The 22,634-nt window shown below is 37.9% G+C and overlaps 1 protein-coding gene across 2 annotated transcripts in view; it reads right to left on the reverse strand.

The window, feature by feature from the left end:
* UNC13C (unc-13 homolog C) overlaps window positions 1-14,963 on the reverse strand; it is a 515,697-nt gene extending 500,734 nt beyond the window's left edge. The window contains exon 1 of one of the 2 annotated variants that reach the window (XM_008143163.3): window positions 11,984-14,963. In XM_008143163.3, coding sequence (XP_008141385.2) covers window positions 11,984-14,960 — 2,977 coding nt within the window. In that variant the 5' untranslated portion in view covers window positions 14,961-14,963. The remainder of the gene's footprint in view (window positions 1-11,983) is intronic. The other variant, XM_028147779.2, reaches the window with a different exon arrangement.
* Window positions 14,964-22,634: the final 7,671 nt, after the last annotated feature.

Genomic DNA, 22,634 nt, shown 5'->3' on the forward strand with positions numbered 1-22,634 from the left:
ACCAAAAAAAAAAAAAAGGGAGGGAGGAACAAATGTCCACTACAGTGTGACCAGAAAGGAGCCAAGAAGGGTGACTCTGTGATCTGGGCAAACAGGTGAATGGCATGGATAGTGATGCCACTTATGGAGACAGAAAACCCAGGAGGAGAAGCAGGATTAGGATATAGAGGAAGAACAGAGGTCAGTGTTAGGCATGATGAGTTTGAGACCTGAGGGATATCCTACTTGGCACATGACTTTCCATGGTTACTTGGAGGGGGAAACAATCCCGAAGTGATCCACAAGATTCAGAAAAATCTGGCCTCTGAAAATTGCACCAGATTTGTCTCACAGCGTTGTCTATCGTGTTTGATGTACTCCAGCCACACCAGGCTTTAAGTTTCTCAAATATGTCATGTCACTTTCTGCCTTAGAACTCTGGTCCATGCCTAGCATGCTCCTTTTCCTTCCTCTTAGCTAAATTCACTATATTCATCCTTCAAAACTCAGGTCAAATGTCATTCATTCCCTCAGGGAAGTCATCTCTGACCTCCAAACTATAATATGCTTTCTTAACACTTAGTATTTACTTTTCCATAGCAGTTATCAAAGTTCAAATTTATATCTGTGTAATTTTTAGAATTTAAATTAATCTCACCCACTTTACAAAGACATAGAGCAAATAAGATTTGGCACTTCTATATCCCAGATGCTGAGCCCAGACAATTAGATATTTATTGAAGAACCAGTGAACAAGTGAGTGAATTAAAGACTGAAAGAAAAATGTATATAATAGGCTATGTTTGCAGAAGAAACAGTTAACCCAAAGACCCTGATTTGGGATAATCAGTACACAGATGGTAACTCAAGCCAATTGAGCAAATAAAACCACTCCAGAAACAGTGAAAGAAAAACAGCACTTAGGATCTATTAGTAACTATTAAGCTTTCCTTAATGTGATATCCATGGATCATCCTGCATTGGAATCAACTGGAAATTGAATTCTGGAATTCATATTTTTAATAATTACTCCCTGGTGATTACCATACATTCTAACATCTGAGAACCACTAACTTTAGAAATCAGTAGAAATATCCTCTTGACACAACCCCAGAAGTTTGTATTTCAGCCCAGGTGTTTGAATGTCCAGGAGAAAGTATAAATGTGAGCAAGTTGCTAAGACATGTAGTTGTGCAAAGACTACCAAAGTAGGATTTACAAGTCCTTGGGCTGATAGCTGGTTCCATCACTTGCTAGTTTTACAACCTATGTAACTACTATTAATTACTTTGAGGGAACAGAAACTTGGGGAGGTTGGTATCTCATTGATGTTTTATGAGGATTAAGTATATGTAATAGTTACCTTTTAAAAATATTAAAATTGCTTTATGTGTTATGAAATGCAAAGTGAGTATTAACATGGAAATTTCCTATTGGTTTCCCTCATGTAGTAAAATACCACTCTGTTAATCAAGTGAATTCACATTTTCTGTGTATGTGAACATCCGTAAGGTTGTGTGTGTCTTTTATATATATATATTTTATTGAGTTTTTACAGAGAGGAAGGGAGAGGGATAGAGAGCTAGAAACATCGATGAGAGAAACATCGATCAGCTGCCTCCTGCACACCCGCTACTGGGTATGTGCCCGCAACCAAGGTACATGCCCTTGACCGGAATCGAACCTGGGACCCCTCAGTCCGCAGGCCGAAGCTCTATCCACTGAGCCAAACCGGTTTTGGCTGTGTGTGTCTTTAACTAAAATCACTGGAAAACAGAAATAGAAAACTAAAACCAAGAGCTTTCCACAAGACATCACTAAGCATCAGAAGAGGCATTAGAAAAAGAGGAAGCTTAACCTACATCTTTGGGAAATAAGATCATATTCAATCTGTCACTTCTTGTCACCACTATTATATACAGTCGACAATTTATTTTATCACGTTACACAATGATGATACCTGGGTAATCATATTGCCTGTAGAAAGATCATGTAAAATGAGAGAATGGTCTGGTAGCTTGAGTGCTGGTTTATAATTTTGGATAATTATATACAGCTTAAAATTGTAGCTCTGCTTTCAAATTGGTACTGTCAGGTAAATAAGCATTTTGCCAACTCAGGTCTCCATCTTATAAGTTAAATGTCAACATTTAATTTCTGAAATCTTTTAAAGTAGGCTGCAGTGAGTAAGCACATGGAATCTAGGAATAAAATGCCTATTTCTGAATCCTGGTTCTGCCACTTCCTGGCGTGTTGTTGTTTTTTCCTCCCATGGGTAAGTTACTGTGTCTCTGTTTCTCATCTAGAAAATGGAGATAATAGAATTATTGTGAGAATTATGTGACTTAATATAGTGTTAAATATTTAAAATAGTTTCTGGCACTTAATGAAGGACTCACTAAATGTTGCTCATTATTCAGCTACCTACCTTACAAGGTTCTTAAGAAACTGTGTGTGTTGTGTCAATACTACATAAACAAAATGCCCACACAAACATTAAATTTTATACTTCAAAATAAGGACTATCCTTTTTAAAGAAGTAATCATGGTTGAATTGGGAAAGAAGTGAGAAATAAGTTGAAGGCAGTGAAGATGGTTGAAGGGAATGGGGAGAGATACATTTACTCAAATAAAATGACATTGCGCAAAGTATCTTTGGGAGCCTTTAGGATTGCCTACAGAGTCACATCACAGTTGTTTGAATCTGACGAATGTTAGCCATTTTTATTCTCTGAGGGTTTTTTTATTTTTATTTCAGAAAGTACCTAAGAGCCAGGATGAACCAAGTTTGATGAATAAGATAGTTGACAAAATTTCATAGCACACTTTCCCTAAATAAAAGGAGAAGGAGGAGAAAAAGTGTACCATAGGTTGAAATAAGCCACAGGATGCCCTGGTTGGGGAGCTCAGTTGGTTGGAGCATCCTCCCATGCACCAGAGGGTTTCAGATTTGATTCCCAGTCAGGGCACATGATTAGGTTGTGGGTTCAGTCCCCAGTTGGGGCATATGCAGGAGGTAGCCGATCCATATTTCTCTCTCACATCAATGTTTCTCTCTCTCTTGCTCTCCCTTTCTCTCTCTCTAAAATCAATAAAAACATAACCTTAGGTGAGGAGAAAGAAAGAAAGAAAGAAAGAAAGAAAGAAAGAAAGAAAGAAAGAAAGAAAGAAAGAAAGAGAGAAAGAGAGAGAGAGAGAGAGGGAGGGAGAGGGAGGAAGGGGGGAGGGAGGGAGAAGGAAGGAAGGAAGAAAGGAAGGAAGGAAGGAAGGAAGGAAGGAAGGAAGGAAGGAAGGAAGGAAGGAAGGAAGGAGCCATGGGGAAGAAGTCTATTCAGGCATTTAGTTCTCTCTGGTCTTATAATCTATAGAGACAGTCTAAGTCAGTGATCTTCAACTGGTACGCCATAAGAATTTTTAAACATGAAATATCTAACTATTTAGTGAGGGGCACTGACCTCTTTTCCTTTAGATTACCAAATGAAAAAAAAAAAGACAACAGACAACACAACAATAGCCATCCTTTGTGAAGTAATTAAAATTATACCTTTTTTTGTCAAATTGGTAAAATATATATATATTTTTGGTGTGCAGCAGAATTTTAATGATAGTTTATATGTGCCACGAGATGAAACAGGTTAAAAATCTCTGGCCTCGGTTAATAACAGTATGGGGAATAGTTCTACTTATGGTTAGGCAATCCCAGCAAACTGGAACTCAATATCACGTCATCCTGCCTGCACATTGGGCTCAGTCCTTGGACGCCAGTGGAACAATCAGGGTTTTTATTTTTTTTTAATATATCTTATTGATTTTTTACAGAGAGGAAGGGAGAGGGATAGAGAGCTAGAAACATCGATGAGAGAGAAACATTGACCAGCTGCCTCCTGCACACCACCTACCGGGGATGTGCCCGCAACCAATGTACATGCCCTTGACCGGAATCGAACCTGGGACCTTTCAGTCCGGAGGCCGACGCTCTATCCACTAAGCCAAACCGGTTTTGGCCAATCAGGCTTTTTTACCTGAACTAGAGATTCATTCCTGATCTTGAACCCCAGTTCAGGTAACTAGGACACTCTCTTGATGACCTGTCCAATACCTCAATCCCTCTGGGATTTGCTTTCCTCCTAACAATTCTTATTCTGGGATATTTAGAGCCTTCCCTAGTCCCTAGCCATGTAACCAAGTCCCTATCAGCAAAAGGCCTTCCTGGAAGCAACTTACTGCTCATCTGTAGTCTGAGGTATACTCTCAGTATAGCCCAAACTATGATCACTCACTTTGTGTTATAAGAGACTAGGGGCCAGGTACACAAAATTTGTGCAGGGGGGTGGGGGGTGTCCCTCAGCCCAGCCTGCACTGTCTCCAATCTGGGACCCCTCGAGGGATGTCCAACTGCCTGTTTAGGCCCGATCCCACCTACATGGGCAGTTGGGCATCCCTCTCAGAATCCAGAACTGCTGGGTCACAACTGCTCGCCTGCCTGCCTGATTGCCCCTAACTGCTTCTGCCTGCCAGCCTGATCACCCCCTAACCACTCCCCTGCCAGCCTGATCAATGCCTAATTGCTCCCCTGCTGGCCCAATTGCTCCTAACTGCCCTCCCCTGCTGGCCTGGTCACCCCTAACTGTCCTCCCCTGCAGGCCTGGTCATCCCCAACTGCCCTCCCCTGCTGGCCTGGTTGCCCCTAACTGCCCTCCCCCACAGACCTGGTCCCCCCCAATTGCCCTCCCCTGCAGGCTTTTTCCCTCCCAACTGCCCTCCCCTGTATGCCTGGTCCCCCCAAACTGCCCTCCCCTGCTGGCCCAGTCACCCCTAACTTCTCTCTCCTCCCTGCCTGGTTGCCCCTAACTGCTCTCCCCTGCTGGCCTGTTCCCTCCCAACTGCCCTCCCCTGCTGGCCATTTTGTGGCAGCCATCTGTGTCCACTTGGGGACTGCCATCTTTGACTAAATGGGCGAGGCCATCTTGTGTATTGGAGTGATGGTCAATTTGCATATTAACCTTTTATTAGATAGGATTAATACTTACTACAGCTGCTAACACAAAACTGGCTGACCTTGAAAGCACAACTTACTCATATGCTTAAATGCATGAGCCATGTCCTTTCATGACAAGACTTGATGTCATGGAGACAGCAGCAAATTTTGGATTGTGTCAGATGTATATCAGAGTCCATCAGTACTCTTATTAGCTGCGTGAACTTAGATCTGCTTTGGCTTCTGGGATTCAGCTGCCTCATTTGTAAAGTAGAGCTAATATTACCTTCTTCCCAAGATGATAGTGAGGCTTAAATATGTACTTAATTTTCTAGATCTGGATCTGATAGGAAATCCTTAAATATGTTGATTTCTCATCCTTTCTCTTAGTTGAATTTCACACCAGAGTATACTTTAAGACCTTTGGCTCTACTTGTAACTAACCTCGTATACACACCCCCATTATCTATCTCCCCTCTCAATTGATTAATAGACACACATGTTCTTTGAATCTCAACCCTATCCCCTAGGAGAATTATGCCCTTGGGCCATTTGGGCTTTATGCTTATCAAGAAGTAAGACACCAGCTGTTTCTGCTGTTTCAAGGGGCCCTCGGCTACTTCAGCCCTCACAGGTCTCCTTTCTAGTCACAGATTCTTTCAAAAACCAAGACAGTCCTTTCATATTGTAGACAATTCTAGAGTACATAGAAACAAACAAGACTAAGCCAAAAGTTTATGACTACATGCTTCATTTGCATGGAAATTTTACAAATGGGCTGCCTTCTACCATTATTAGTACTGCTATGTTTGTTTTGAAGAAAGATATAAATAATAATCCTATCTAATAAAGAGGGAATAGGCTAATTGACCCTCACACCATTGCAAAGATGGCAGCACCCATAGCCAATAAGGAGGGAATATGCTAATTGACTGCCCTGCCCTCAAAGATGGCGGCGCCCACAGCCAATAAGGAGGGAATATGCTAATTAACTGCCCTGCCTTCAAAGATGGCAGCGCCCAGTCCCCTCAGCCCCCCAGCCTCCCAGGGCCACCCGAGGTGCAGGCAAGCCTTGGATGGCAGCTGCCAAGCTGCCCAGGGCAACCTGAGGCTCAGGTAACCAGGGCTGGCCGAAGCTTGTGCTGCCGGCAGTGGCAGTAGTAGAGGTGTGATGGGGCATTGCCTTCCCCTGATCGAAGGGTCTCCTCCTGCCCCTGAGGGCTCCCGGACTGTGAGAGGGGGCAGGCTGGGCTGAGGGACCTCCCCTCCAGTGCATGAATTTTCATGCACCGGACCTCTAGTAATAATAATAATAATAATAATAATAATAACTTGCAAAAACAGATAAAATTTGGAATGTGTTGGATGATGAGGATTTATTTATAGGCAAAGTAATGCATTCAGTGGTTCCTACAGCAGAATCTCTGAGAACTTCTAAAATAGGTGATTTCTAAAATTTTCAATTTATACACATCTTTCAAAGATGGTACAAACCCCATCACTCCTGAACTGAACTCTCTGAAGGTGAGACCCAAATATACTCTAGAGTTTGATAGATTTGGGCCACCAAGGCCTAAATATTTATGTATGTATTATTAATAAATTAAGAATACATGTTAAAATATGTATTCTTCTTAATAAATTCGACTAGGTTTTTGGAGATGTGTAGGTTATGCCATCATAGAAATAATAGCTGGCCTTCTCATAGATGTGATTAACTGAGCCAAAGGGGGGGTGTCATGTTTTCATTTTCAATTATGTTGTACTTATGTACTGTATTACAATATATAATCAAAAATGTTCTTTTAATTGAAAGAAATAAAACTAAAGTTACTTGGATTCTAAACATTCTCTGCCTTATATGGAACCAGATAGCCCTTTAGAGAGGAGGCTAGCATTTTTTATCTATTCAACAACTCTTTAACAAAGATTTACTCTATAACAGATACCTGGGAAGGCTCTGGCATTATAATAGCAATAGAATGAAAAATTCACTCATTGACTTTGCAATCTAGTATAGTAGCAGAGATCTACAATAATCAAAGAATCATATACCTAAATGTAAATTTGCATTCATGAAAGGTGCTATGATATAAAGTACTTGGAATTGACCTAGAATTCATGAGTTCCTAACTCTCCTAAATTGGATTAAATCCATTGACCAAGTAATTCTACACCTAGGAATATATCTTACATATATGCTATCTCATTTTCTTAGATTGTATTGTGTATGAGTTTGTAAGAAATTTAACTGTTCAATGATAGGAGACTATGCTATTAAATTATGCAATAACTATATAGTAGAAATATGTGTCATTAAATATATAATGGGCAATAAAATCAGACCTTTTAAATATATATTACATGAAAAACATTTCAAAACAACATGAATACATGACAGGTTAATACCACTTATATTAAAAGGAGTATATACGTATTTATACATATAGTTTGGAACAAATTATCTTTCTCTGAAGAATGGGATGAGCTATATTACTTTCACTTTTAATTTTTAGCATTTTGTATTGTTTTTTTTAAAATTTGTATATATGTGATGGTGGTGGTTATTTTATTTACAAATTATTAATTATATAAAAGTTTGGATACATAATGGTCATTTAATGGGCTCCATTACATGACCATTGCAGAATCAAAATGTTCAGTGACAGAACCCTAATAATTTGTAATTTTACACCATCACTATGGGGACAAAAATTACTGTACTACCTAGAGCTCCTTAGATGAATCTAGCAACCAGATTGAGAACCACTAGTCTAAATATTAACTTCAGGAAAAATGTTTACATTGAAACTCATGTCATTATTAGGAACCAAGATAGTTCCACAAGTTTTATAACTATTCAGAAAACAAAATGTACACCATGATAAAAATATTAGTAGTTACCGTATTTTTCGGTGTATCAGACAACTGGGCATATAAGATTTTCCTGGGTTAAAAAGTCATCTTATATGCCAGAAAATACGGTAATTGTAACAGGAACGATGGAACAGAGGGTGGGGATTATTTCAGAAAAGGTACCATATTTTCCGGAGTATAAGACGACTTTTTAACCCAGAAAAATCTTATAAGCCCAGTCGTCTTATACGCCAGAAAATATGGTATGCCAATTGCTGATGTCATAGTTCTTTTCAGAATCTACAGAAGCCCACAAGTGACATTAAAGACAAAACAAAGTTTTTGTTGTTCTGCTAGAAACATTTACTTCAAATACATCATCCGTCAAGCAGCTAACTGTACAACTCTACCAGTCTTAATTTATAAGATGAACCAAGGATTTGAAGTAGAAAAACTGAGAATTAACTATTTCATATCAAAACCTCAGTGCTTTTCATATTACTAGTATTATTAATTTCTCATGAAAATCCTTTAGTTGAAATAAACCTCAGGGTTCATGGTACCCTCCATCTTTAATCATGTTTCCCCACCTTAGAACGTGAATAAAACAGCATTTGAAGTGAGTAAGCATATGGCTGCTTGAAATAACCAAAAAAAATTATCCATTTAATTCTAGATCCACCCATTACTACCTGTATGACATTAAGTTACATAAGTTTGTAGTATCTCAGTTTACTCATGTGCAAAATGAAAATAATGGGATCAAATTCACAGTGGTGTTGTAAGAAGTAAAAGAATACAACAGATAAACTGCTTGGAAAACACCTGGTCTATAGTAGTAATCAGTAATAAGCTTTTCTCTCTAATCATACTTCTGAACTCTCAAAAAGACATAAAGTCATAGTCTTAACAATTAAGGCCAGAGCTTGGATTTGCCTTTGACTTCGAAGCTTGTATCTTTTACTTAGTATCCTGCGTCCCTTGACTATCACAGTGCCATCTCGGGATAAAGCATTGGTCTAGGCACAGGGCATATGAAAGGATGAAGAAGATAAGACTCTTTCCTCTTGCCGAAACCGGTTTGGCTCAGTGGATAGAGCGTCAGCCTGCGGACTGAAAGGTCCCAGGTTCGATTCTGGTCAAGGGCATGTTCCTTGGTTGTGGGCACATCCCCAGTAGGGGGTGTGCAGGAGGCAGCTGATCGATGTCTCTCTCTCATCGTTGTTTCTAACTCTCTATCTCTCTCCCTTCCTCTCTGTAAAAAATCAATAAAATATACTTTTAAAAAAAGACTCCTCTTGATTAGAGTCAAGTAAAAAAACAAGAAATGTGCATAAATTATCATTGCACAGGTAGAAAGTCATGCCATCAGGGGCAGGTATATGGGAATTCAGTGAGCACAACAGTTCATTCCAGTTGATAAGTGGTGCAGGGCTGAAGGTGGGAATCAAATAGTAACCATCATGGTATGGAGTGCAGGCCACCTACACAAAAGGTACCACTCAGCAGGGTCTGGCCATAAGGGAAGAATATGACCTCATAGAGTCTCTGGCTACACACACTCTAAGTCTCTTTCCCCATAGGCATGCTGTTCAGGGTGAAGTTCCTCAGAAACACCAGTGCCAAATATCTCTGTATATAAACATGGAGGTCTTTAAAATTCCTCTATACCAGGACCCTGCAGATAAAAGTTGAAATAAATAACTCAAATCTATGAGCTTAATCCCACAAAGCTATCAGCATCCCGTGCTGTTTACAGTGAGAGCTCCATGGTCCATCTCGCCAGGTTAGTAGTGGAGAAAAGCAGCTCTGCTACCAAATGGTGACTGGATGGTCATGGAGAGAAAAATACATTGACATTTATCCAAAATCCAGTAAGCAGATGGCAGTGGGCACAAAATCTATCATGACAATTGGCACCTCATTGGGGTGCTCTGAGCAAGGAAGGGGACTGAAAAATGCCCTTTTTTGGCTGCCCTTCCGTGAGGCATATTGGTGGCACAGGAGGGGGACAACTGCCTGACTGGTGTCAAGGGGAGAAGAGATGGCCTTTAAAATCTAGGCTACGGCAGCCTCCTGGGTAGTCAATCTGGTGCCTTTCAAGCATCCAGAGAGTGACTTAAAAATGTGTATCAGGTTTCCTCTAGGATAGATGATATCCAACAGATTCCATTCAAAGGTGGCTCACAGGATAACAAACGAAGCCCCGAGATGGAGGGGGTCTGCATTTTCTGTAGCCAGGCCTAGTATGTCAAGTAAATGGCACAATATTTTTTACCTACTTTTGGATTCTTAAGCTGCTGGTGTGTGGATAACCAGTGCATTTGTGTTTTCTAAGCATGAGTGCCAGTGGATGACTAGGGTTGTTAGCTAGTTGAATGAGAAGGGTCATTACCAGCAACACTCTACTTTGCAGAGGTTTGATAATTTGAAATTTTTTTAAAAGTTGTTGAAGATCCATTTTTTTCTGAATCATATAGTCTTGTGTTTATACTATTGCCTAACATTTCAGATACCTTAACCAATTGGCATTAACACATGTATAGATTGCATCACAATACACACACACACACACACACACACACACACACACACACACAAACATTGCTTAGTCTTAAGTCTTTGATTAGACTTCTCTGAATCTACAGAAGATAAAATACAATGTCAGACTGCTGGCCTATCTCCCAAGAAACTGTCAACTAAGTTTTAGTAATAAGAATACCTAACTTTTTAAGTCACTCTGAAATAAAATAGACATTATTCCAATAAGAACTTTATTTACAAAAAAATTGACTACTTTGAATTTTCAAATCAGTTTTTAATATAGAACTTTACCCTAAAAAAAAAACACAAAAAAAACCCAGTCAATGCACCCAAGATCCCCTTGACTTATGGTGTTCTTTAAATAAATTACATGGAATGTGCAGTTTTATATAGACAGATTTTTAGAAAGGAGAACTCAAGTCGTTATTTCAATTGTCTTAGCACCTACAACAGTTTAACCATAAAGGTATCTGATTATTCAACAACCCACCCATATCAAACAGAAAATGGCCAGTTTTGAATAGTTTCGGATCCCAACTTTGGTCAAGACAAAGAAACCATAATCAGTTACTGGCTGCAGAAATTATTATTTCATAATAGCAAGTAACATAAATATAAATATTACATAAATATATGCCTTTATGAAATATTATGCTGAGTAACTATTTTAATTAAAGATAATGCTATGATCAAGGAAAATATTAACAATATATAATTCATTAAAATTGAGATAGACTGTATAAAACTACCCCGAAGATATAAAATGATAAGCATGCAAATAAAATAAATGGTAAGAGATTAAGGTAAGTGAAGATGAATTTTGGTTGAGAAATTAAAAGTCAACATATTATTTATTTATATGCAGCTACTTTTCCAAAGAGTATGATCTGAAATTGTTCCCCCAAAAAAATCAAGTAAAATTTTAGGTAAGGAACTCCTTTCATTTCCATAATGGGCAAGAGACTTCTGCTCTACTCTTTAGGAGAAAACCTCTTGACTGCCACCTTACTGAGTAGTGGAGTGAACTGTGAGTACTCAGGCATGGCCTAGGGTTTTGGCCCAATTGCACTCCCTCAGCTGCATCCGTGCATAGTAAGGGAGGCTGTGGTCTTCCATGGGACTGGTTAAGGTTGGCTGTGCAGACCCAGCTCTTCCTACTGGCAGCCCCCACAGTGTAGAATGAATGGGACAAGGAATGGTAGATAAGGTAGTCCCTCTTTCCTAATTATTTAAGATTATCTATACCTTTCTCCCCAACACTATAAAGCTAATAGCACCAAGGAACAGACCCCAGGCTGCTCTTTTATTTAAATCATCCTTTCCTTGATAACTGATGCCACACAGCTGGTTAATATGACATGGGGTTTATATATAATCCTGGAAGAGAAATATTGATCTGCAGAGTGCAGGGTTCATTTCAGTATGACCTGTTTTGAAACATTTTGATTTTAAATCATCAATCCCAACTTGTTGGGAGAGCTGTCTGAGTAAAATAAAATTCTTGCCAGAATAAACATGCATGTTCCTTGCAATAAATTTTTCTCCCACAAATAAACATGCTCTAAAAATGCACCACCCAATGTTAAAACACAATTAGCTCATAATGTATCATTTAAACATGAGTACCTCCAGCCAGGATCTTCTCTTCCAATTCTGCCATTTGCTTCTTATAGGCTTTTAAAGCTGCTTCTTTGAAAGAGGGACGGATTCTCTTTGGCTTTGTGATTTCCACAGGCTGTTCAGGAATGTTTTGGTTTTCATCTTCTTTTATTTCCATTTCAGGTAATGTTTCATTTAAGGGTTCCAACCCTCCTTCACTAACCACATCATCTGCCTGCCCATCATATCCCTCATCTTGTGGGGTTTCATAAGGTGTTTCATAAGAAGAGTGATCATATTCCTGCATTGGCTCATCTGTTTCAGTAATACTAGTCCTGTTTTCTAGCTTAGCAAGAACTTGTTCTATCACCTCAACATAATCCGTTTCATTATCTGCCACTGATTCACTATAGTCCTCCTCATCTTCCGCTTTGTAGTAATAAGGTTCTGTGTAAACATCAGAGTCCAGGGTGGTACTTGATTCATTTGCAGTTGATTGTGATAATGTCCGAAATCTCCCCATTAAGGAAGAGCCACTGTCCTCGTACCCACTGAGACTCTGTGTGCTTTTGTTCCATACCACCTCCAAGGCTGATTTAGCCCGCTGCAGTGTAGATCCAAATTTTGGGAAGCTGAAAGCCTTATCAGAAAGGTCAATGCTTAATCGACTATGCCAAGATTTGGGTGGGGCATCCTCTGAATCATCACTTTGCAATTCACTTTGACTTCGATACATTATGGACAACTGGCTTTGATTTTGGTACAAATCGTTAGAATTGGCTTCCTGATAAGAATCATATTGGCCAACCCATTGGCCTTGTGGTTCATTATCCAGTCCAGGGCATGGAGATGAGTTGTCATCTTGGGTTAAATCATAGCTCTCAGAGTCATCCTGAAGGTCACTATGGCACTTCCCCGAGTCTTCTTGGTCTTTACTGTAAACATCTAGTTGTTGATCAGATAGACTGTTTGTGTCATAGTCAAAAGCTTCCTGAGTGGATGAATCCAAACCTAAATCAGCTCCTTGTTCCACTTGATTCCATTCCTTCCATGGAGAAAGATCCTCATGTAAAGAAAGCTGAGAATCACTGTAATGACTTCGGTCTCCAGATGCACATACCATGCCATTACTCATTCCGCTATCCACAGTTTCTGTGTTCCCCTGGACACCCTGAATAGTCCCATCCGAAAGTAAGTCCTGAGGACTGTCATACAAGGTAGGCGTGCCCTCCTGTTTCCTTTGCCAAAGTTCCCGGTCTGAAGATGACAAGAGGGAGCTTCCATTCGTTCTAGTGAAAAACTGATTGTCTGAAAAATCCTCAGAGTAAGATTGACACAGTTTGGAAAAGTCTGACTCAGAACGACTAAGCTTTGCAGTAAAAAAATCACTCTGTGAATGCCAGAGGGGTGTTGCATCTCCATAATGGGTTGTAGTTTGTTTTTCCAAGGTACCTGATTCTGGCAATTGTGAGGAAATTTTATCATAATCTGATTTATTTGAAATTTTGCTGCTACTAGCAGTTTTATTTTTGGCTCTAGCATTGTGTGATTTTGAACTTGACTTGGAAATACTTCCCTTTGTTGGAAACTCTGACTTGGAAAGCACAGCATAACTGTTTCGATTGAGGTCAGATTCCAGCTCTCCATCACTGTCATCTGGTAGCTGCCAATTATTCTTCTTGACTTGGGGCTCTGGAGTAGACAACTTTATATCCATGCTCTCATAGGTCTGGGAAGATGGTATCCCTTTCTCTTTTCTTTCTCTGATGTCATGAGTAAGAATATCTGTTGAGATTCCAATACCTGTTCCTTTGAGTTTATATGACTTTTTTAAGACGGAATCCCTTTGCTTAGGGGTTTCAAAGTACACCAGTATGGGCCGAGGCTTTGCATTTGGGCAGTCCCTTTGGTGTCCTATTCTCTGAGCAAATTCAATTTTAATAGCATTTGGTGCATCTGAAAAACCCATTTTATCTATTAGAATTTGGTACACCACAACTTCAACGTATTCAAATCTTTCTTCAGGCACATTTAAAAATCTCAGGCTTGCCTTGCCACCCATATGACCTAAGTGCTTAATGTAATCATGGATGTCTCTGGTTTCCCTCCGAGACTGGACGAACCCTGTACGTAGCTGTTCAATTTCACTTTGTACAACCTCCACACTGCTGGAGATCTCATCGATGGAATGCTTGAGAGCATTGACATGCCCTCGTAGCTCAGAAAGTTCTGTCTCAATCTGACTTATTCCCTGAAGTTCCTTAAAGATCATTTCCATGACATCATGTGTTTGACTAATACATCCAGAGGAACTGAATCCTGGCTCCAGGGCATTTGTCTTTGGGTTTCGGGCAGTTCTGTCCAAAGATTTGCTTCTTATTCCCCAGGTTTTCTTCATTGTGCTCAACTCTGAGTCTGAGGAGACACAGTCTTGACTCTTTTTCCATTTCCTCAGTTTACGTAAAGCTCCTAGTTTTAAGCTATGCAGAGTGCGTTCCCCATCAGAGCTGCCCTCCGAAGGAGCCAGGCTGCTTGAACTCTTTCTATTGCGTTTAACTGGCATCGTGAGTGTTGACTGTGGCTGGTTTTCTGCACTACTCCTTAGTTCATTGAGTGATTCTGAGTAGGAACTCTCAATGGAAGATAACTCTTGAAGCAGATCTTCATTATCACTGTTGGTTACATTAATATTTTTTCGTAGGCCATTGGCAATAGCTACTCGGTAACTGAATGTTGGTGAGAGAGAAAATTCTCTGTTAGCTTCGTCTTCTTCCGTGGATAAGTTGCGAGTGGATGAACACTTGGCAATCTTCTTTACGGTACTTTTCAAGGTATTAGAAAGTTTGGGGGCTTTGGTGTGGCCAGCAGTAGGAAAGTCTTGATCCCTTTTCTGCTCACGATTTTCTTTTTTTTTGTTTGTATTTCCCACTTTCTTTGTAAACATTCCTTTGCAAAGCTTATGTATGTAAGGTAAAATCAGGCTCTTGAAAAGATTAGCCACCATGGAGAGCAATTAGCGCAAGCTTCTCTACTCCAAAAACATAAACAAGGTGTCAGGATGAAAAACTGTAAACCCAAGGCAAGCATCACTGTTCAGATGTTCTCTGAATCATTGAAAATAGCAGGAAGGGCAGCGTGGCTCTGCCACAAGGTCAATGTCCTGTGAAAACCGAAGCCAAGTTCCATTTATGGAAGACATTCTCTCTTGGAGAAGGGGTTTCATGAGTTGCTCTCATTTCCACATGACTTCAAGTATTGTCTAAAAGAAAGCAATGTAAAAGTGAGTATCAGAATTTAATTCTAGACTTATCCCATTTCTAACATTTTTCAAAAGTATTCAAGATACATAATGTGTAAAAAAATTGCAGAGGGAGCAGGGTAATATATTAATTTTAATATACAGTTGCTTTTAAAACAACTATAAAGCAAATCAGTAGCCGTATTTATGTTTAAATTATATTTTTTTCTAAATTATCTATGGGCAGACACAATCAAAATGGTAATAAAAGATAATGATAATTTATAAAGGTTTGTATAAGATGACAAATTTAAAAGCTATATTAACTGCATGATATTATCATTTCCCCATTATTTTATTTCCTAAATTGCACTTACTTAGAAACACATAAGCATTTAAATATAAATGTATACCCCCCTACCCCAGACATTTAAAAATTAATCAAATTAATATTATCCATATATGTAAGACTTTTTCTTATTCAAGTAATCTTTTACTTTTCTAGGCATTTAATGATTTGGAATTACTTAAATAATGATTAAAGTAATCCAAGTAAGACATATGTCATATGCTGAAGTAAATACTAAGAGAAAATACATCTTTTACAGCCATCAAATTTGTCAATGACATACAATGGTTGAAAAGAAATAGAAGGTTATATCAAATGAGGTATTATAACAACAATAAATCCAATTAGGAAAATATATTTGAAATGCAGATAGTACATCCAAGTTTTGAAAGGATGTGACTTGAGAGAGCAGAGCCATGCTAATCACCCAGTGCAGCCCTGTGGCAGATGGCGGGAGACTCATCCCCAGGGTTAGCACCATGAATAGCCATTGGTTATCAAATCACAAAAAGAAACTGTGCCACAAATAAAATGTTCCTATGGAGAATCAAGAATTGGTTGGATAAAGAAGGAGGAGGAGGAGGAAGATGAAGAGAAGGAGGAGGAGTAGGAGAAGGAAGTTTATATGAATTTTGCCGGTTCGCTAGCAGTATGATTTGTATGTGATTTCATTCAAATGAAATGTTGTTAAATTTAACTTACTGTTTTATTGTTGAAATAGATCACAGAATAATGGTAGCAGCCAAAAGCCTGTACTGACATTGGACTACATATGTGGGTAAATAAATAATCTATTTAAATCTTTAAAGTTACATCACGAACTGCATATTGTTTTAGGAGTCAACTGACTCGTTACCAGCTCCCTTCACTTGGAAACCTGCCATTTCTCTTCCCTCAGGCTCTGCAGGGACTTAGAGAAAACATGCTCTGGCAGGAGCCAAGCTTCAGGAGAGGCGGGGCTATGGAATGAGAAAGGGAAGTGAAAAGAAGAAGGAGAGAAACAGAGTGACTCTAAAGAAGTCCAGGTCTTCTGGGTTTCATAAGTTGTCAGAGACCAGCTACTCAGCTCCTCTTGTCTGAAACAATTTGCTGTTCATTATAAGCATAAGCCTGAATCTGTTTTCTACTAATAAAAACGTCAAGTAATTGACTCCTGAATTAAATTTAAAATAGTATTTATTGTACCCCATGTGACCTCTCCGTGTGGAGAAAAGACTTTGGAAAGTTAAGTAGTAGGATGGTAAATAAATTACTTTAAAATCAATTGGTAGAATAAATTGTTCTATTTACTAATCACTCAGTCCAAGATCCTGGGTCTCCCAAACCTAAAAACAAACACCTACTTTTTGTTTAAATGAAAGCAGTAATTTTGTCAATGCTTCTGATATTTTCATGAAATTATGTCTAGACTTCCTGACTTTTATTATTAGTTCAGAACTATTACTTTACAAAATAATTGTTGAAAAAATTTTGAGCAGAAAAATTCAACCCGAAATGAAATCCTGGTTCAGAAAACATGAACCCAAGGGCATGTATCCACGTTTACACATACTAATTCACTTGTTCTATATTCCAATCACATACAGTGACTTGTTATTCACTAAGGGCTCCATGCTCTTTCACACCTCAGTAACTTTTCTGTTCCCTCTACCTAGAATATCACTCATGCCAGCAACCCTGTCTGTAAAAATTGTGTTTAAACTCCAAAATCATTTGTCCTGTGAAGACTTCACCAACCACCCAAACTGAGCATTTGTCTCTCTTTGCCACACTGTCCCACAACCTAGCTCATAAGCTATTAGAATTCTGTAGTATAATCTCATTTCTGTCTCCACCTGCTGGACTATGTCCTCTTTAAGAGTAAAAATTATGACTTGTCCTATTTTAAACATACTGAACCCAGCATGCATAATAAGCACTCAAGAATTATCTGCTGAAGAATTGGCCCAAAGGGTACAAAGTTTCAGTTATGCAAGATGCATAAATCCTAGAGCTCTACTGTATAGCATAAAACCTATAGTTAATGAGACTGTATTGTATACTTAAAGGTTTTGCTAGGAGGGCAGATTTCATGTTAAGTATTTATGTCAAAGAGTAATAATAAAGCAAGAAGGAAAGGCAGGAAGAAACTTTTGGGGATAATAGATATGTTTATGGCATAGACTATACTGATGGTTTCACAGATGTATACTTATATCCAAACTCATTTTTAAAAGTTAAAACAATTGTCACTTACTAAATATCTTCACCTGGTTGCCCCTAATTAAACTCTATTCAAACATAGTCATTTTTCTTAATTATTCATCTCAATTAATATCATAATAAGTATCTGCTTACTCAAGACTTATACCCAGGACTCATTCCTGGGTATATTCTAGATTGATATCATTCTAGATTCATACAATCTATTCCATAGCCATATCCAATGGTTGTTATCTCATCCCACTAGTAATGCCTTATTTATGAACTCCATCATTTCTTATCTAGACTATTACAAATGTATCTTATGTGGTATTCTTAACTCTAATTTGGCCCTTCACTCAAATCCTCCTCTCTAAAATTAATATATTTTCCTTTTTATTGAATTTATTGGGGTGATATTGGTAAATAAAATTATATAGCCCTGGCCGAGAGTAGCTCAATTGGTTAGAGGTTGACATGGTGTGCAGCTGAAGTTGCAGGTTCAATCCCTGGTCAAGAAGCAATCAATGGATGCATAAATAAGTGAAGCAACAAAACTCTCTCTCTAAAAAAAAAGAATTAAAAATATATTATTAAAAGAAAAAAATAATTAAATTACTTAGATTTCAGGTATACAAAAAATGAGTATATTCTTAAAAGATAAAAAGTGTTCCACTTAAAACACTACCTGTCTTAGAAGACTCATTTCCTATCACTCCCACAAGCACATCTGCCCCAGCCACTTGAGGAAGTAACAGTTTCCTGATTACCACATAGTTGCCTCACAAATGTGCCTTTTTTCAAGCTGTTCTCTCTGCCTCCATTCCTTTCGTGAATATCTCTAGAATTAAGATAGATCTTCATTCAACTATAGCCCATCTGTATTTGTTACTCACTTCCATTGCTGCTCTTTGATTTAGTAGTAAACAATGACACCTAGTACTAATACTTCTACTAGTACTTTGGAATCTACAAAGTATTTTTTGTGTGTAAAGTTGTATGATCTTCATGGTAACCTTGAAAATGTATTATCTCCAGTTATGGTTATAGACGGTGAGTCCCTTAGATGCTCACATAGTTGCTGGTGTCTCCTGACTTTAAAGCTTGGTTTCTTCACAATAATGATTTTTTAAATATATGTATATATTTTATTGATTTCAGAGAGGAAGGGAGAGGAAGAGAGAAATAGAAAAATATCAATGATGAGAGAGAATCATTGATTGGCTGCCTTCTACACTCCCCCTACTGGGGATCAAGCCCACAACCCCGGCATGTGCCCTTGATAGGAATTGAACCCAGGACCCTTCAGTCCTCAGTCTGATGCTCTATCCACTGAGCCGAACCAGGTAGGGACACTTGAATAATTTACATTCTCCTGTTTAGACCTTTAATATTACAATAGCTTTCTGGTCTCCTAAAGTAATATTTTCCACCATTCCAAACCATCCCATGGACTGATTTCCATCTAACCTTCCTTAAATGTCATTTTCCTTTTTATTTTTTTTTTATCTCCTACTAAACACTATTGCATACCCTGTACTCTGGACCATACATGGATCCACTAAGCTTATTTTTGTGGTTTCTTTTATACTTGTTCTTCACTCAGCTTAGAATGTCCCCTGTTAATCTGGTTTCAACCATTGAGGACAGATCAAAACTAAACTTTTCCATGAAAATTTAACTACTGAAGTTATCTTCTTTTTTTCCTGTCCTTATTGTCTGAACCATGAAATTTATTCCTTAATTATTCTTCTAAACTATTAATCAAATAGTCTTTGCACATGTTTTTCTATTTTTTTTTTGTCTATTATATGCCAGACACTTTCTTGGATGCTCTGTATAGACTATTACATTAATGTCTGACAGTAATCTCTGCAGTAGGTACTGTTATTAATCCCCACTTTACAGATGAAGAAACAGAACCTAAGTAACTAGCCCCAAGCCACATAGGTGGGAAGTGATGTAGCAAGAACTGCAACCCAAACTAACTGGCTTCAGGGTCCATTACACTAAATAAATCTATAACAAGAAATTATGAATATTGCTTGCAAATTGGTACATTGATTAGATGTCCACACATCTAATTAATGAAATCTAAAGAGCTCTGCACTTTCAGTGTCTCAATAAAAATGTGTTCACAAAGTGTGCTTCACAGATGATTAGGTGCTGCTAGCTCATTTTGCTCAGTTTTATTATTTCTACCTGCCCCAAAATTAACTCTAATGCCAAGAGCCCATCCTTAAAAGCAAGACAATGGGTTAATGATTAGTGATAACTTCAGACTAACTTCTAACTGACTAATAAGCAAATGGAAATGTGTTCTACAGCATTATTTTAATTACAAAAAAACATTCAAATTAAAAAACAAAGTGAGATACCATTTCATATAGACAAAAGTAACTAAAATGTAAAAATACTGGCTACACCAAATGCTGGAGAGGCTGTGGAGCAACTAAAACTTTATACAGTACAAAGGACAATGTAAAAGAATATAATCACTTTAGAAGTTTTGGCAATTTCTTATAAAGTTAAACCTTTATTTACATTATGACCCAGCAATTGCATTCCTAAGTATTTACCCAAGAAAAAACAAGGCATATTTTTTCAAACAAACTTGTATGAGAATTTCCATGGATACTTTATTAATAATATCTAAAAAGTAGGAAAATATCCATCAGTAAAAGAATGGATACACAAATTACAGTATATTAAAATAATGGAACACTAATAAGCATAAAGAAGAATGAGCCACTATTACTTGTGAATCTTGAAAGTATTATATAGAGCAAAAGAAGTCAGATACAAAGGAGTAAATATTCTATGATCCTGTTTATATTAAGTTCAAATCAAGACTAAGCTATGATAATAGAAATCTGAAAAGCTGTTGCATATGAAGGGTGGGGACTGATTTGAAGGAAACATGAGAAAACATTTAGGGGTGATAGAAATGCTCTATATCTTAATTGGGGTAGTAGGTATATTTTCATTTATAAATTATTCTAATTATAAATTTGAGATATCTCCATTTTACTGTTTACAAATCTTATTCCAGTGAAATAATATAAAAAGAAAAATGAAAAATGGAACATGTACTTTGATAATGGAAGTAGCACATGAGAAGCAATTTCCTGGAATCGTGGAAACTGGTTTACTTGATTGTTGTATAAAAATTAGGTATTCTTTTAGTTGCTGAATTTAGTGCAATTTCAGAACATGCAGAACACATAAGAAGTATTGAACAATGCACTCAAAGGTCTAAGCAGAAAGACAATATAATTAGGGAACACAGCTTCTTTAGACATTCAGCTTCATCAAAAAGGCCAAATCGCAATTCTCATATCTGTTTGGAAATCCTCTAACTGACGCAGAAAAGCCTCCTTGACTGGGGAAAGACTGAAGTTGTCCAGAGGTTCCCTGTCATGCAACTGGAATAATTATTCAGAAAGATATTCATTTTAATGCTCTTTGTTTTAGAATATCTTCTTTGCAAGGGTCAGATACGCTCCTGTGATCTTAACTGAATCCCCTATAAGATAATGCTCCAGATATTATATCTTCTCTTGATCACATCTTAAGTTCCTTTCTCTCTAAAGGGTCCATCCAACTTAAGCAATAAGCATGTTCACAACTTATCTTATTGTAAATGAAAAACAAACCAACAGCACAGCCTTCAACCTTCCTTCAACGTTGTCACCTTCTCAGGCTACTGCACCTTCCAACTGACTCTTCCAAAGCATAGTGGAGACCCGCTGTCTACACTTTCTCATGAGTCTATTCATCTTCAACCTCTTGATGTCTGGCTCCAACCCCAGCAGTCTACTAAAATTTCTCTTTTCTGAGATATGGATAATACTTGTATAATGTCTTAATCTTCCCCACTCTGCCTACTGCATCTGAAACCATTTACCATGTTGTCTGTCTTTAAATATTTCTATATAGCTCTGTGACAACAGGGCCTACTTGAGTCTCTCTCTGGACACAGTTATTTTGACTATAGTGGTCATATAATAAAAACTGGGCCAATTACGTTTTTTTCTCTTGGGAATTGTAAGTTGAAACAGGCGTTTTGACAACAGAGCAACATAAAGTTCTGACTTGAACAGCCAACTTTTAAACTTTGTAAAAATTTAGCAGTGAAAAAACATTAAAGAAAAGATTGCAGACAAATGGTGAAAAGCAGGAAGGAGAGAAAATATGGGCACAGAGGAAAGCGGACCCCTTTGTTTCTGGTTGCTGTTTAGGCGTAGGTGTGGGGCCAGTGTTAGTTTTGTCTAATTAGGTGAGATATCAGTCTAAGTAAGTGGGTTTTTTTTAGAAAGAAGTCCTAGCAACACCCTCCACCGACCTCTCTCCCTCTTTTCAGCCTTCTTTTACTCTCCTTTCTTTTAACTACAAAATTGATATATTTCTATCTAGCTTCTCTTTTTTGTATTAATTCCTATTCATGTTTTGACCAGCTTTGTCTGAAAAATCATTATCATCTCAAATTCAGTATTTCAAATTCATCTTCATTACATGACAATCTTCTCTAACTTTCTCATATAGTACTTATTAACAAAACCAACATGTTCTTACTTATACAAATGGAAACTCCAGTTTCACCACTAATTCCTCTATTGTTTTGTCCCAAACTTGCCTTACAGGCCTTAACTTTACAGTTTCTCCCATCCCTATACCTCCTCTCCATTCCCAGAGCTACCATTTTAGTTCAGACCCTCATCAATGTTCAGCTCAGGTCATTATCTTCTTTTAGAAAAGAAAATTCACAAAAAAATTAAACATTTTATGTAGGTCCTAAAATATTCCAATCATTATATTATATTCATTAAACAACAATATCACTTAATCCTTACCACAGACATTTACACTTGATTATGAAAATGACTTCCTAGCTGTTCTCACCTCACTGA

This window comes from Eptesicus fuscus, chromosome 5, assembly GCF_027574615.1.
Source record: "Eptesicus fuscus isolate TK198812 chromosome 5, DD_ASM_mEF_20220401, whole genome shotgun sequence".
NCBI lineage: Eukaryota > Metazoa > Chordata > Mammalia > Chiroptera > Vespertilionidae > Eptesicus > Eptesicus fuscus.